We start from the raw sequence: 17,765 nt of genomic DNA on the forward strand, positions 1-17,765 counted from the left end.
AAAAACCACATGACTTGATTGTAAAAAATGTGTCTATAATGAATGAAGGCAAATGTTGAGAAATGGTTTGATGAAGAAGCCTGTACATTGGTACGAAAGAGGATACACAAAAAAGCTCTCTGTGGGTGGATTTAAGGAGAGTAAATACAATTAATGAAATATTTGAAAGTGTTGATTGCCTATCTATTTTTCTTTGTTGGATTACAGTAAAACATCTTCTTTTATTTTGCTACTAATGTACCACATGCTTCCTATTATGACCCTTTAATCATTCTTGTTTCTGACCAGTTTGTCTTGGGCTTTTTTCTTCGGTTCAGAGGTTTTGAAAAATTCTAACTGCCGGACCTCCACTAAGAGCACAAACAGCCCTTACTGCCTTTTAATGCTGCATAAAACCACAGCTTCAGGTTGGCTGAGTAATACTCATCAGTAATACAGTACATGATGTAGTCATTGTGGTCATGGGAATGCTGTAATCTTCAGTGTCTGTTACCAACTAACCGTACAAACAGAGTTACGAGTGTGAATATCAGGAGTCTCTGGATTCGGTCATGCTGGTATCATGAATATAAATAGTCAGGAGATGGTGTCAGAGACATTTGGGGTTTGGTTTTATCTACGAGCCAGCTGCAGCATTCACTGTCTGACCTCATCAACCGCACCATGATGTGACTCAGCCCAGGTCCTCCAGCAGACTGATGTGGTCGACTGAGCTCCGGACCGCAGCTGCAGACCATGCATGGAGGTCTGTGGGGCTGTCTGTGATCCAGAATCCGAGCGCCTGTAAAGGCTCATTCTGAAAACCAATCAGAGGGCAGATAAAACTCTGGGTGTCCTGTTGCTGACTGGATGGAGTCCATATCAGTACACAAGACAAGACTGGAAGCGGTAAACAGACTAACCACAAGGAACACCTGTGGTAGACGTATGGAAACTGTGACTCACTTGCAGCTGTTTGTTGCTATAGATACTTGTGTTTATACTTTTAAGTGGGAACATCATTTTGCAGCCACTGAGACTCGACTTTTGTTGAATCAGTGAAGGATTCATTCATCATCAGTGCAGATTCAATATTTTTTTGTGCGCAATGGCAGTTGGTGGCCCATGGAATAAGGCTCATTTGGCTTAAAAATAAAATGCAACAGGCAAAGAAAAAGGGAAAAACAAACATCATTAAGACATGAGCCTCCTCATCTCTGCCAAATGTGGCAAGTCGCGTGGTGCCAGACATGCTGACGACCTGGAGGCGGCGTGAGCCAGCAGCCTGTCTGAAGCTCTGCTGGCCGGTTAATGCGGCTTGTTAAGGTGCAGGCTCCAGAGCGCTCATTTCCTGACTTTGCCCGGGGATGGAGGGGGGGAAGCAAGGGCACATGGGAAAAGGTGTCACATCTGATCCCTTGAAGGAAAGTGAAATAATCTCCCAGTGTTTCAGACAGAGTGTGAAAAAAATACTCACAGTCTGCCTGCTGAAGGTGGGAAAGACATTTTCAGAAATGTACCCCAAGCATGAACTCAAGAGTCTAAAAATAATCTGGGCTCAATTTGAGCTGAAACATGATTTCAGTCGCCAAACATGGGCTGCTAGAATGGATTAGAAGCGACTCATGTACAGTACATTTGTGCAGAAGCCTGTGGGAAAAGGTAGCAGCCAGTAGGAGCCAATGCAAAGAGTTTCCCCCGGTCACTCCTTCTCTGCATGGGGCTGTCTGAGGAAGGTTTTAAAAGCAGGTTTTGGCCCTGATGCTCCTCCCTCAGTAAGATTCTTGCAATCTTCACATTCACACTCCAACTCAGACACACACACACACACACCCTGTCAGCCAAAACTGCCAGCAGCTTCTATTAGGCTTACCATGACAGTCTTGTGTCACTTCTGATTCAAAAAGGTGGCAAAGACAAGAACGCACCACTCACAGCAGGCGCAGACATACGGGAAACTGCCACTGTGTCACATACTGATAAATCACTACAGAGAAATTGCTGATCTGGGACCAGCTGGAAGGACAAAATGGGTGTTTGGACAGCCCTGATTCTGGCCTCGCAGCTGCTATTAAAACTATGCTTACACGTGGAAGCGCAGGCTTTGGGTGAGTGTTATTTCAAGTGTTTTAATTTGCTTTTCATATTAATCACTCGTTACATTTTGTGCAAAATGTGTCTTATTGATTGATGATAACTAATTGCAACAGTGGGCAAGAAATTAAAATGATCTATCTAGTTTCCTATTTTTTGTTTAAATTTTAACATAAACACACACACAGACACAAATACACACAAATATGCCCGGTTTTATTTGAATGCTACATTTTTCTGACATCCTGGCTGTGATGTAATCCTCCATTTTCATTATCTGTCAAAATAGATGTAATGGCTCACCACCACTGGGTATTTTAACTCACTATATATGAATTCAATGCATAATGGATAAGGCAGACACTGTGAAAGAGAATATCATATGCAGACCCAAAGAACACAAAGGATTAGCCGTGGTGTGTGATATCCACTGGGGTATGAATAAAATGCTAAATATCCCTGTCAGTTGTAGGAGAAGTGAGGCACTCGAATACGTTTTTGCGTTTGTGACAGGAGGTAGACAAAGATAAAGAATAAAAGTAAAGTCACCCTGCTTTTCCTATCCATCCAGCCAGATCTGCTTGATTACTCCAGCTCAGGAGGTTCAGCTTCCTGGCTCGTATTAATTCAAACAAAGTCCCAGCTAGGTCACACACATGGGAATAATCACAGATGATCTGGGTGCAATATTGAACTTCAAGTCACAAAGACTCTCATTCTCTCTCTCTCTTTTTCTGACACACACTCGCAGTAAAAAACACACATTTGTTCAAGGTCACACACAAAACCAGAGCTGCAGAAGACATGTAGAAGTATTGGTGTTTATAGTTTATCAGCTCCTTGCATATCACTGCAGTGATTGATGGCATAGCTTTCATGCACCTAATAATCCTTACAATCTTTAAACAAAATAGCCGCCTGCTGTTATGTATAAAACAAGTCCAGATTAATTTAATGGACTTCATCATCTCATCATGTGCCTGCAAGAACGGACTCACTGTGTTTACAGATAAACTTAAGATTTTAGAAGCCCAAAAGAGCAATACCATGTCTGTAAATGGTTATTGGGGTTATTGATCAGCATTAATGTCTCAGGGATGATTTAACAGGGAGCTGAGATTACTGGAATTTGAAACTCACTTTCTAATCTGGGAATAAAGATTCCCTTACCGAGAACAAAGCACATCTTTAAAGCAGCTGTAATTGATATTTTTGTAACACTGTATCAAATGATAATGTGAAAGGGATCGCTTGTAGTGATGAACACACAGTGAAGACATCAGTATCTCTCTCTGGCTTTACTAAGCTTTATAACAAGTTATAGTTCATTGTTTAGCCCTCCTGCCCACAGCTCTACTGGTTCCAGCATAAAACTTCTAAAAGCCTAAACCAAACAGCAGACTCACGCAGGGCATTAAACAGAAATTTCCCTTGGGAGTTGGAAAATACCAAAAAGAGAGATAAAAGAGTGAATATTCAGCATGCATTCACCAGGTGGCCAGAAACACAAATCCAAATAAATGATAATTTATCAACTTTAAGTAAATTTAAAAGGTCATGTTCACAACCTCTTTCCTCTGCCAAATGGCTAAAAATGTTCCATATCTCCAAAGTTACTGGAGGTTCAACTGAGAGAATAATATTAGTATTTCATTGTTTTATATGATGAAATATAATGGATTTCTACTCCTGTTCAGTAGGTTACTCATGGCTATTGCAGAAATGTGACTTCACTGTTTATGTTAACGACATGCTGATGTTGATGATGTAATTCGTTCATCATCACTAATGGCTGACCGGGTACCTCTAACCATAACACTAGAATAAATCACAGCTTTCAACATACAAGACCTCAAATGTGAAGTATTTGTTAAGCACTAAAATGACTAATGTTGACCATTTGTACACTTCATGGTAATCTGTTAGCATGATGGATTTATATGCTGGTATTAAGGAGAGAACAAGACACTGGATTACTTTATGGCTTTCAGCTGAACTAGTTTTATGAAGCTTGACATCTGAGGTTATTCAAGGGGTGAAATGAGGCACTTTCTCAGGATCTCTGGTGTAAAATGACCCTGACCCCCCTGCCCACCCCTGTTCCCCCAAATCCTTCTGTCCAGACGATTTATGAACAGCAGGACAATGTGCATTATGTGCAAGTGTGTATCACAGTAAGTCTAAAAACATTAAGCATGCACTGAGGTTCATTCGCTCTATTGTTGTTTTGTCCATTTTTGGACTTTTGGCATTTCAATGGACCAGTAAGTCATGTTGAGTTAAAAAGAGAGCTGTTCGTGTAATACTCGCCAGGTGATCTTGGCAATCATGCGTGCAAAAAAAATCCCTGTTATTATGCTGAAATATGGGATATGCCAGACAAAACAGAACCACTGGCAGAGGAGAGGCATAAAAGAAAAAGGAGAGATCTCATCTGGGGATCATGCTTCACAAATTTTGGCTGACAAGAGCCAATCTCTGGGAGCATTTGGGAGCAATTTTGCTCCCTCACGACAGTGGACTTTGCAGGCTGCTTTTAGGGTACTTGTGTATTCATGATGTGAGCAGATGGCAGACTAGAGATTCACTGCACAACCTCTCGTGATCTGCCTAGCTCCCAAGTCACTTTATTAAAGGGAGACTCTAACCATGAGTGTAGAGTGTCTCTCTGGCATTTCACTCCCGGTAAGCAACCTGTCAGTAGATCTGTCTAAATTCTGCCATACCTCCGCCTGTGAGAACAATGAATGAATTGTGCCTGAAAATGGTCACGCTTATACATTCTATCAGCCGTAGATGTGAATCTGGTGTGGATCTAACAAAAAATAATAGAAACACCTATCACAAAACAGTATGTAGCTCTGATTTGCTTTATCTTTGGGATTTCTCGGAGCCAACTCTTCCTGCCAAGTTTGTGCAGACTGATTGACACAGTGTCTCACAAGAGCAACAAACACTGGGTCAACATCGTCTTCTTCTTCTTCTTGTCAACTCAGGATGTATTTACTCTGGGACTGGAGCACTGCTGAAGGTTGTAAATATTAATTTCTCATCATACATTACTTATGCGCTTTACCACTTCTCTCTTTCCCATCCCTGTCAACAGTCTATGATCTGCTCACATCGCCAGATTGCCTGCCAGACCTGCTGCAGGGGGGTCTGGCTGAGCAAGGGGTGAACGAGGCTTTCATCCTAACCTCCTTCAAGTTGCAGCCCAAGACCGGAACCACCGTGTTTGGCCTGTACAACCCGAGGGACAACAGCAAGTACTTTGAGTTCACCGTGATGGGGAAGCTCAATAGAGGTAGGAGAACATGAAAGAGCCTCTAGTACAGTATAAAGCTGCACTTATCGATATCTTTATATTAACAAAGGATTAAATGACTATATGTAAAGTGAAAGGGGTTGTTCATGACGATGAACCCACAGGGAATTATCACAGGACTTAACTTAACTTAACTGTTTTGGTTTTCTCTCACCGCTCGCATCAATAACGTTTCTAGCCGCAACAGGCTGCAAAAGGCTCTAAAAACATGACTTGCCCAACACCAAACACAAGACAGATAAAGTTAGTGATTAGCTGGGAAACATAGTGGAGCATTTAGAAGCTAAAAAGCCATGTATTCCCCTCAGGAGTTGGTGGAGACCAAACACAGAGCTAAAAGAAGGGAGATTTTTTTTTACTTGGATTTGTCGAGAGGCCAGAAAGATGACTACAAATAAATTCTAACATTGCTCCCTATGTTCACCATTTCAACTTTGTAAGGTGATAAATAGATCAATGCAGTGTTTATGGTCTCTAGTACCACTATTAGGCTTTGATATAAATGTCTGACAGCTGTTGGATTGCTTTCCATGAAATTTGGTACACACATTCATGCTACCCTTGGAATGATTTGTAATAACTTTGGCGGTCCTCTGACTTTTTCTATTGCTTCATCATCAGGTCAGCATTTCAATTCAATTCATTTCCTATAAATGCTATCTCTTCTTCCACACCACTGTCGCTTCTTCTGTCCCTCCTCTGTCCTCTCAAAGCTGTGTTACGCTACTTGCGGACTGACAAGAGAATGAGCTCAGTAACCTTCAACAACCTGGTGCTGGCAGACGGCCAACAACACCGACTGTTGTTCCACCTGAGGGGGCTGCAGCAGCAGGGGCCAGGCGGGGTGGAGCTGCATCTGGACTGCAGGCTGGTGGAGACAGTCAGGGATCTCCCTGCTGCCTTCCAGGGTTTGCCAGCAGGCTATGGTCTGGTGGAGCTAAAGACCATGCAAGCCAGAGAGCAGGTGACCCATCACTTACAGTATTTCCATACAATAAAGAATATGTTCTGTCTCAATAATGGATCTGGTGGTTTCCAAATGGCTTAGCTGCCCACTTTCACCTGTTTAATTCTAACAGGAGAGTTTAGACGAGCTCAAGCTGGTGGTCGGGGACACATTTGAGAATGTTGCTTCATTACAAGATTGTCATTTCCAACAAAGAGACTCCGTCCAAACTCTTGGTAAGATTCAGTTTGTGGGAGGAAACGTCCACAGAGGCCAAATGTTTCCTAGGAAAATAATCCCAGCAGTAAGAAAACAATAGTCAGTGTTTGTCAGAGTGATTTGAGAGCAAGCTGTGAGAATCCCCCACCTCTGCTACAGTTTAACAAAATAACAGTCCTATTCTCTTAGGGGTCAACACGAAGCAGCTGTCCAATCAAATGCTGGAGTTAACAAAGGTGATAAATGAGCTGAAAGACGTCCTCATTCAGCAGGTAACTACCACCAACAGTTCCCCCGAGGCCACTTAATCCCTGCTTCCTCACCCCTGACCTCACTGACAGCTTGCCTGGCTGCATATAAACTTATTTATGTTTGACCTTTTCCAGGTCAAAGAGACCTCATTCCTCAGAAACACCATCTCAGAGTGTCAGGCCTGCGGTAAGACTATGTCCAATCACAGTCATGCCACTGACCAGTAAATGTGTTGCTTAATAACTATTTTTGGATTGTTTAACATATAAAATGGCATTGCATGTGATGAATCAAATGTGTATTTTTCTCTGTTATTTCAAGGCCTGGGTGGTACTGAGGTGAAACCAAGATGTGCTCCAGGTGTCTGTTTCCGTGAAGATATGTGTATAGAGACAGCGGATGGTGTCGAGTGTGGACCATGTCCTGATGGCTACACTGGGGACGGTTTCAACTGTGATGATGTGGACGAGGTAAGGATCTGTGCGTGTGAAAGTCTGTGTGTTTTCCACTACTTCTACTCTTAATAATATAAAATGAATTAATATAAGTTTAAGGCCGGCAGCTTAAGGACAGTTTTACAAAGAGTAGTGACTAAGAACTACGGCTGTGCCTGTGTGATTTTGTAGTCCCGTTTTTAATCTCGTTTTTAAGATAAAAATTAAAATAAGAAAAAATTTTGGTCAGATCCCTGCTGGGTGTTTTTTTTATACACATATACACAAAAAATATGTCCAGAGACCAGGGTACTGCTTCTCTTTGGCACCAAAGTCATCTCTTGGTCTCTGGTCTTCAGTCCTGCTGAGGCCATTTCCACACCGAAGCGCTGCTAGCATCAAAGTGCTCGCGGTGTGACATTTTAAAGTTTTCCTCATCTACTCTCACTCACATGTCAGCTTGTTAGATACCTCCAGTGTCCACAGAATTACACTTTGCATGAATTTGTACCATAAGAACTGTGTAGATAAGCTAGTAAACTGGGCCTGGAGTTGGTATTGTTTATTTTGGATGGTCGTTTTGCCTTTGTTCAAACATAACATATACTGACCACAGTTTATGGTATTCCTCTTAACCAGTTACCAGCCACCATAACGCTTCCATTTTAGATGGTCTTTGTTTGAAAACACAGTGCTAAACTGTTGCACTTTATCTTATACTCTGTGAAACTATAAGCTTTACACCATGTAATATATATGAAAAGGTCCTATTTGGACTAATGTCTAGAAAGGGAGTTGTTTCTGAGCTCTGAGTGAGGTGAGCAAATTTAACAAATTACAGCACAGTTTTTCCATGCTCCAAAAGGCCTATGAGAAATTATATACAAAGATTTCACCAGATCTTTTGGGCTTTAGTAATTAAATCTGGTGATGGGATCATCAAAGTGGCTCACAGAGTCTAACGGCACTTCACAGAAGCTAATTTGGTATAATTTAGAAAAAGGTAAAAGTTGAGGAATTCAATTAAAGATAAGGCCTGACTCTTGTCAATGAGGTCCTGGTGAGGATAGAAGTTCAAGGATGTGTATGTGTGCACGTGTTTACCTGTCTGACTTTTCGTGTTTCACTGACCCCTTCTCCAAGGACTCGCCCCTTCAGCATTCTCTTTTTTGCATGAGCAGAAGTGTCATCAAACCTAAAAGCTTTCAGGGAGAATCCCTGTGAGAACCACGTTCATTTTGCAGCTTCAGCAGAGCTCATGACCTCTTTTTTGCAGTGCCAGTTTAACCCCTGCTTCCCTGGAGTGAAGTGCGTGAACACTGCCCCGGGCTTCCGCTGTGACGCCTGTCCGCTGGGCTACTCTGGCCTGGCAGTGGAGGGTGTGGGCGTTTTGTATGCCCAGACCAACAAACAGGTAAAAGGGTAGTGAAAATATGGATAACATGAGGGGGAAATGAGACAAGAATTAAAAAAGGAGTGTGTCCATGATCCAGGAAGACATAAAACATCATTATAAAGCATACAATTTTGTACATCTGAGAGGTCATAAGAAGATTATTGTGAGAATAAAGAGAAAAATACAAAGCTCTGATGCCTCAATGCTATAGATTGTTTTGGATTGTTCCTCTTACCTTTGGCTCGTACGGTTTTCTAAATGAAAACATGTGAGAATTTCAGGGGGGGAAATTTCTCTTTAGTGGAACTGGTAATAACTCATCGACATCTGACATGTGACAAGAGGCCCCAACAAGGCTCTGTGTTTTTCACTGTAAGAGTTCACCAGCCAAAAAGGTTGGGAACCACTGCTTTAATCTTGAGGAAGATGTTGTATTCTATAAAGTTTATCATGTGTTTTTTATTTCAAATCTTAATTTGAAAAGTAACTAGTAACGATAGTTGTCAGATAAATTTAGTGTGGTGAGTAAAAAGCACAACATCACCCTTTGTAAAGATGTGTAGTAGGAGTATACTACTTACTTTGCACTGTTGTTTCTTGAATACAAATTATAATAATCTTGAAATGAGAAAAGCATTTAATTTTGGTCAATTCAGGTCTGTGACGACGTTGATGAATGCAAAGGGCCCGACAACGGAGGCTGTGCTGCAAACTCACAGTGTCACAACTCTGTGGTAAGACTGTAAAATATCATCTGAACACTACAAATGGCTCACACAGAGCAATTATTTCATTTGTATGGCTTTCCAATTGCAATCCAAAGAAACCAGATGTGCTCATTCCTGCACAGGGCTCTTACCACTGCGGCAGCTGTAAGTCTGGTTTCACAGGAGATCAGGTGAAGGGCTGTAAGCCAGAGGTCAGCTGCGGCAATAGCCTGACCAACCCCTGCGATATCAACGCTCAGTGTATGGTAGAGAGGGACGGCACAATCTCGTGTCAGGTAGGCTTTCACACTTTTTTTTTCACTCCCACACTTTTATATACTACCTGTACACACAAACTTCACATAGGCACAAGTGTATATACATGCTGTCTGGGTTTCTGAAGGGTTTCATTTGTCTTGTCAGTGTGGCATTGGCTGGGCCGGTAATGGATACCTGTGCGGGAAGGATACTGACATTGATGGATACCCAGATGAGAAACTCAAATGCAAAGATTTAAACTGCAAAAAGGTAAGCAAGGTGCACTTTGTCAGCAAATACAACTTTGATGCGATTCCCATGCCCTTTCCCACATTCTTTTGCTGTTACATCTCCTCACAGGATAACTGCATGTACGTTCCTAACTCTGGTCAAGAGGATGCCGACAAGGACGGTCAGGGAGACACCTGTGATGACGACGCAGATGGTGATGGTATACCAAACGAGCAGGTTGGTGGAAATGGTTTTAACACACAAGGGCTGCAACTACTGATTATTTTCATTATCGATTCATCTGTTGATTAATTTTACAGGTTAATTGATTCACCGTTTTGTGTTTAAAAGGTCAAAAAAAGGTGAAAAATACACACCACAGTGTCCTAAAGCACAAGATGATGTCTTCAAACTGCCTTTTTTTTTTGCAACCACCAGTCCAAAACTCAAAGATATTCATTTTACAATCATATAAGACAATAGTAAGAAAATAGAACAAGTGTTCAGTAGTTTTGCTTGACGTAAAGGAATTGCTTGACATTTTGGGAAGTATACTTATTTACATTCTAGCAGCTAGGAAGCAGCAAGCCTGACTCCATCTGATCATCAGAACAATTTTATGTTGATCAATTAATGGATTTATCAACTAACTGTGTCAGCTCCAAACCATAACCCACTGGCATCCCACATGCAAGGACACACATTTGCATAGATAACCAAACACATGCACACACAAGCTTGTCCACTGGCACAAATTCAGCACATTCACACTACACATGCTGTGAATGAGACCTTCGTGCTGTCTGTCTGTCTCAGGACAACTGCTGGTTGAAGCCCAACGTGGACCAGAAGAACAGTGATAAGGACGGCCACGGCGATGCCTGTGATAACTGTCGCATGGTGGTGAACCCTGACCAGAGGGACACTGACGGGGACGGCAAAGGGGACGCGTGTGATGACGACATGGATGGGGATGGTATGGAGAGAAATTACATCACTAACTCTGACGCTCATGCTTATGTAAGAAGCATCACTGAAGGCACCCACTGTTATAACTTATTACACATATTCCCACCCTGCTCTTGCATTGAATTACAAGAATCATACTTGTGCAGGCAGATTTATCAGTAAATTAGAAATCTCTCTTAATCCCATTGTAGAATTATATCACTGTGCATTGGTATGGATGCTTTTATAAACCAGTTGAGGCATGACAAACAGCACTGCAAAAAAAAAAAAAAAAAAAGTCAAGGCCAGTAGCAGACTGAGCCCAGAGTGAGACACAAGCTTTGATCATTCAGCAGCATGATTATACCTGAAAAATCCCCACAGGAGAGAAGATAGTTTTTCCTTATCGCTGCTGCTTGACCTTTATGCATTTGTGGTGCTGCTTCTGCCTCCATGCGATGAATGAAAAATAGCATCTCAACGCAGCCTGGTGTTTACCTACATAGCAAATACAACAGTGCAGCCTAGTGGTCAAATAGCAAACAACATGCCATATACAGTATTGATGTGGCATTTGCTGATCAAATCGTAGCATTGGCACAATGTCCAAAGGTCTTTATGCCTTCATTAATTAAATACTCATTCACAGACTGACTTATAAGTGTAAATTTCGCAATTACTTAATGAAAAGTGTGTGTTTGTCTAGAAAAAATACAAAAAATAAGAGTATCTTTCCTATTTAGATTAAATGAATCAAATTAATTAAGGAATAATAAACATCCCACAACTGTATTAATGTGATCATCTTTCCATTTTGGCATCACCAGTATTTACTCATCATTTCACTGGTAGTAGCATGGTTTGCTTGGTAACAGGGCTGCAGTTAATGATTATTTTCATTATCAACAATCAGCCAATTATGCTTTTGATTAATCTATAGTCTATAAAATGACAAAAGATAGTGATAAATGAGGTCTTCAAATAGCTTGTTTTGCTTGGCCCAAATCTCCCACAAGAAAGAAATGCAGCAAATCTCCACAATTAAGAAGCTGGAGCTAAAGAATGTTTGTCACTTTTGGTGGGAAAATTACAGACGTGATTTATTATCAAAACTGTTGCAGATTAATATTCTTTTGATCGCTCTAAATTGAAAATAGTCACTTCGTTATTTTTAAGAAATCACTTACTTTTCAGGAGCCAAAGTTCAGAATAGAAAACAGATGGTATTCTACTACAGTAAATATTCTCTATATGCTCCACTGAAAAAGAGTCAGACTGGCTGTTAAATAACACTAACAATGTCCTCTTGTTATTTGGCGAGTAGGCATCAAAAACTTTCTGGACAACTGCCAGCGTGTCCAGAACACAGACCAGCTGGATCGGGATGGAGACGGAGTGGGAGACGCCTGTGACAGCTGCCCTGACATCCCCAACCCGAACCAGGTTAGTCAGAGCCAGAGGGAGGGAGGGAGGGAGGGATGGCCATTTATCTGGCAGCTATAATTCCTAGTTACTTTTCAGATTGAGAGTTTACATAAAAACAAGCGATGATCTTATCAAATGCAACACACTGTTAAAGCTTTTTAACTCTACAAATTAAAAATATATTCCCCTTCAAACTTCTTAGATTGTTTTCTTTAGATATTCTTCTGAGGCAAAAGTGGTACAAGTAGTTAAAATTAGCTCCACCTCAGCCAGCTACAACAGTAAGATGCTGCTCAAACATAGATGCATCAGTAATAACGATCAAAAAAAATGTCATACATAAAAATGTATGACTCACAGAGGCCATTTTGCCTTATTTGCTTTTACCTTTGGTGTTTTAAGTACATTTTGATGATGACACTTAACTTACTTAAGTAGGACTTGAAATGAGACTTTTACTTGCAATGGAGTATTTTCTCATTGTTGTATTGGTGCTATTGCCTTAATAAAGAGTGCTTCATGTGTGAAATAATGGTGCTTTAAATGAACTCTCTGCTCGTTTCAGTCTGATGTTGACAATGACCTGGTTGGAGACTCTTGCGACACAAACCAAGACAGGTAATAATATTTTCACTAGAATATTTTCACTATTTTCACCAGAACTATCACTTTTACTTACGTCATGCCATTGTGTGACTTCCCTTGTAGTGATGGCGACGGTCACCAGGATACCAAGGATAACTGCCCACTCGTGATCAATAGCTCCCAGCTGGATACTGACAAAGACGGCATGGGTGATGAGTGTGATGACGACGATGACAACGACGGGATCCCTGACATTTTGCCACCAGGACCAGACAACTGCAGACTGGTACCAAACCCTGACCAGATTGACGACAACAGTGAGTATAAGTCTCAGATACAGAGATCTGTCATATACCTCACAACCAAAACAGTTTACAGCTCCAAATGTTCATGTCCATATTCTCCCTGACTGAACTTTACATGCGACTTCGGGCCCCAGTTTCACACCCACGCAGATCAAGTAAAAGCAACCTTGAGCAGATTAAGTGGCAATTTTGCTCGGTAAAAGCTCCTGCACCTGTGCCCATTTGTGACTCACTGTGACAGCGCTTGTGTAAAAAAATGGGCTCTGAAGTCAATGGGAGTGGAGTGTCAATTCAAATCAAGTGGGGCAAGGCAGATTTTTGGCATTCAGGGAGTTCAGTGATGTAAAGTAGAGAGAGACCTCCAGGGTGTCTCATATAATGTATGTCTTTATTTGTGCTTCTATAAGCATGATGTTGAAATTTGGAATAGTTTGGAATATACAAAAGCACAGAACGTTTTTTTTACCTGTTTTAGACCTTAAGAAATCAATCAAGATTCCCACAATGAGTGAGACGTTCATGCATTTGCCAAACTGAACATCAATAGCACAACTTTTATGTTACAAACTACTGAGTCTGTGACCTTCATGTCGTAGCTGTACTGCATTCACAGTCTTAATAGTGTATCCTGACTCCAAAAGGGAGGGAAAACTCACTTATTTCCCTCCATTTAATAATGCATATCATCAGATGGATCCAGAAGTGCATGTGACACGTTAATAGAAATAAACTGCTGTGCTAGAGAAGCTGCGGCACTTTTTTTTTTAGTACAAATGCATTACCATATAGCAATACCCAATTCTGAAAACACACTCACGACGACAGGGTGCAGACTAGACTAAGCTTCAATACAATCCATCAAAACAAAATGAACCATACAGCATTGTTCTAAAATGTGAATAGCCTCGTGAGAAAAGACATTTTTGCACTTTGGCAGCATATTTGGGATGTTTTATATTCAGGCCTTGCAGCTCTGCAGCTGCTTAAAAGGGACATCAATTTCCTTTAGAGATGGGCCTTTTTGTTGAAGCCAGTCTACAGTTTCCTTGTTGTGACAAGGCAGAAAGCACACTGGTTTTGAAAAGAATAAAAGGAGCAGATCACTCTGCATAACTGACGCGAGACAAACAATGCTAGTGTCTGTAATCACAAGTGTCCTCACCTGTATCTTGATCAGCAAACAATGATCATTGTTTTTCTTTGCTTGAATTTAAATCTCCCCTCTGTTGTCCCTCAGGTGATGGAGTTGGAGACGTGTGTGAATCTGACTTTGACCAGGACAAAGTGATTGACAGGATTGACAACTGTCCTGAGAATGCTGAGGTTACCCTGACTGACTTCAGGGCCTATCAAACAGTAGTGTTGGACCCTGAGGGAGATGCCCAAATTGATCCGAATTGGGTTGTTTTGAATCAGGTGAGACTACCGACGGTTACCGATGTTCCCAAACATGCACAGTGGCAACAAGTTAAAGCTGCTACAATCAATATTTTTATAATAACAAAGGATCAAATTACAACATATAATGTGAGGGGCGTCACTTGTAGTGATGAACGTACAGAAAATGACCACCTGAATCTGTTGGCCCCAACTGTACTGTTTTGGTTCACTGTCACAGCTCTCAGGTTGCAATAGGTAGCTGTTTTCAATTTTAAAAAACAGCTCTTGCCACCCACTGTACTTTAGCTGCTTGGCACCAAACAGCAGACAGACACAGCTGGTGAGCACAGTGGAGGAGAAGAGCTGGTGGTGACCAAAAACAGAGTTAAAAAAGGGTGATTATTGAACTTCAATTCATCATGTGCCCAGGCATGTGACATTAAATAAATGATAATGTTGCTGTAACTGCTGAACATGCTGTTCAAATGTTAGCCATATCAACTTAAAAGATGATGATATGTCAGTGTTCGCAACTTGATTCTGTAGCCGTCAAGTTGCCAAGGAAATCAGTTATTGCAGATTTAATCTGTTTGCGAAAAGCTAAATGTATAGTGCATATATAAACGTACTAGACATAAAATATAAGTTGCAAATAATTAGCTTAAGTAACTAAAGGTATCAAAGTGCAAAATTCCTCACCAACAACTCTCCTTCTCCCTCACACAGGGAATGGAAATTGTTCAGACCATGAATAGTGATCCAGGACTTGCAGTTGGTAAGACGTATTTCCTCTGAGTTAAATATCAGTGACTAAAATACACAATATTCTTTAAAAAATGTCCCAGTCTGAGCATGAATAATATGCTGATTACACTCTCTGTTATCAGGTTACACCGCTTTCAGTGGAGTGGACTTTGAAGGCACATTTCACGTAAATACAGTGACTGACGACGACTATGCCGGCTTCATCTTTGGCTACCAGGACTCATCCTCCTTCTACGTGGTGATGTGGAAGCAGACTGAACAAACCTACTGGCAGGCAACACCGTTCAGAGCTGTGGCCGAGCCCGGCATCCAGCTTAAGGTAAAAGTACAAGTCATGTTGCAAATCCCCAGCAGCAGATTCATACTTGTCCTATTTTTTTCCCTCAACATGTTTTCCACATTTCTGCCTTTCTCTGTCTGCCTCCACACACCCCCACCCCCTCGCTTCTGTCGCTGCTTGTCAGGCTGTGAAGTCTAGATCAGGCCCCGGGGAGCACTTGAGAAACTCACTATGGCACACAGGAGACACCAACGACCAGGTGCGTCTGCTATGGAAGGACCCAAGAAATGTAGGCTGGAAGGACAAGGTGTCCTACCGCTGGTACCTGCAGCACCGCCCACAGGTTGGATACATCAGGTAGGACATAATGTGTTGTAGATCTTTGCCCACACACTGATAAAGGCATAGTTGGATATTTTGGGAAATCCATTTGCTTGCTTTCCTGTTTTGATGACATGAGAAGATTAATTCCACTCTTATATGATTGTTGAATATGAAGCTACAGTTGCCGATTAGCTTAGCTGACTGAAAGACTGAAAAAAAGATCTAAATCCTTGTGTAAATGTATTTTTCTCTAGGGCGCGGTTTTATGAGGGAACTGAGCTGGTGGCAGACTCTGGCGTGACTATTGACACAACCATGAGGGGAGGAAGACTTGGTGTGTTCTGTTTCTCACAAGAAAACATCATCTGGTCCAATTTGAAGTACCGCTGCAATGGTAAGGAAAAACGTCATCAGAAAGGCCCATATTTCATTGTTTTTTTTAATATTTCGCGTTACTTTGATGACACTATAACCTGTGTCTGAAAAGTGGGGCAGTAATAGTACTAAGATTTTATCTTGTTGTTAAAGATAAAATGAACTATAGCAGTAAATATAATTACTTTGGTTTTCCTTGCTTGTCGATTCTGAGCTTGTCTCATGACACCTCACTCTCTCTTCCACAGACACCATCCCAGAGGATTTCCAGGAGTTCAGCACTCAGCATGGCGTTGACTCATTCTAAAGTCAGAAAAAAAATATGACAGCAAATCTTCAAAGAAAGCCTCTATGTGTATCTATTGACTGTGTGGGTGTGTAGGTGTGTGTGTGTAAGTGTATGTTTGTGTGACTGTCTATCTGTGTGCTGATGTGTACAGTTTTTCTGTGCATTTATGTGCAAGATTGATGTGTTTCTTTCTACCATTTGTGCCTTCCTGTTTAATCAATGCTTAAAGCCGTCAGCCACAGCTGAGCTTCTTCTGCTAAATATTGTAAGTTATAATGATTTATACTGAACATGATGCAACACGGTGTGACATAAGAAGAAAAGAAGCATAAAATAAGAGAAAATGAACATAAGACATCCCGACATTTTCACAATAAAGGGATCATCATTATAAAAACAGTATTTTAATCCCACGCAGTTGGGAGCATTATAAACATATTCAAACAACTGAAAAAGAAAAAGACCACTGGATTCTGCTTTGGATCAACCTCATGATCACTCACTGATGTTTCCTATATTTTGATCATAAAGTGGTTGCATTTGTTTAATCATCAGCATTGTGATTTTACTCCTTTCGTGAAGAGGATGAACTGGCCGCATTTTGTAGGACTGAGCCTCATCTCGCTTTCTGTAGATGATTAACTTAAAGCTCAGTGTAATTTTGTTTTCTCTTCCCATCATTTGGTCTTTAAGCTCTTGATCATTTCATATCTATGTAGTCATGAACCTGGTCAAAATAAAGGGCTTTAAAATATATTGAAATTCATGTTGATGTTGGTTTAAACAATAATATAATCAAGATTCATTTTATTTTTTCTTATAAGGTGCTTGTATGTGTTTCTTATGTAATCCATGTTTGCTTGAAGATGCCAAAGGAAAAGAGCCATTTATATTTAACACCTGAAGGCATGAAAATGACCACTTATAACAATCCTCTACACCCTCTTGAATTTGGCAAAATCTCCTTTTGCTAACAGGGTGATACTCTATAAACAAAGGCCACTGTTTTGCTTGAGCAGGAAATACTTTCCTACTAAGAACATTCTTTTCCCTGATTAGCTGCTCAGATGAAAAGAGAGACTTTATTATACACAAGAAGAGGCCACATAACATCATGCAGATTCTTTTTTTTAATCGACTGTGCATGCTGTCACTAGCTTAGCTGGAGCTGGTAGATATCAGAGCTGTGATTTACCTTCAACTCAGAGAGGTAAGAAAAAAATCCCTTCCTTGATTTTTTATCATACC

At 41.0% G+C, this 17,765-nt stretch overlaps 1 protein-coding gene across 2 annotated transcripts; it reads left to right on the forward strand.

Moving 5' to 3' along the window:
- The first annotated feature begins 1,784 nt into the window (after positions 1–1,784).
- thbs4b (thrombospondin 4b) lies at positions 1,785–17,273 on the forward strand. 2 transcript variants are annotated; one of them, XM_070850250.1, is made up of 22 exons: positions 1,785–2,087; positions 5,180–5,377; positions 6,112–6,362; positions 6,478–6,580; positions 6,753–6,835; positions 6,950–7,001; positions 7,137–7,285; positions 8,526–8,663; positions 9,302–9,379; positions 9,496–9,648; positions 9,776–9,880; positions 9,971–10,078; positions 10,658–10,817; positions 12,114–12,232; positions 12,780–12,832; positions 12,923–13,116; positions 14,342–14,520; positions 15,211–15,259; positions 15,372–15,568; positions 15,714–15,886; positions 16,108–16,247; positions 16,477–17,273. In XM_070850250.1, exons 1-22 carry the CDS (start codon positions 2,009–2,011, stop codon positions 16,533–16,535), a joined length of 2,820 nt encoding a protein of 939 aa, XP_070706351.1. In that variant the 5' UTR covers positions 1,785–2,008; the 3' UTR covers positions 16,536–17,273. The 2 variants fall into 2 exon arrangements, with proteins under 2 accessions (XP_070706351.1, XP_070706350.1); XM_070850249.1 differs by having other exon boundaries at positions 9,776–10,078.
- Positions 17,274–17,765: the final 492 nt, after the last annotated feature.

Source organism: Pempheris klunzingeri, chromosome 19 (assembly GCF_042242105.1).
Source record: "Pempheris klunzingeri isolate RE-2024b chromosome 19, fPemKlu1.hap1, whole genome shotgun sequence".
Taxonomy (NCBI): Eukaryota; Metazoa; Chordata; class Actinopteri; order Acropomatiformes; family Pempheridae; genus Pempheris; species Pempheris klunzingeri.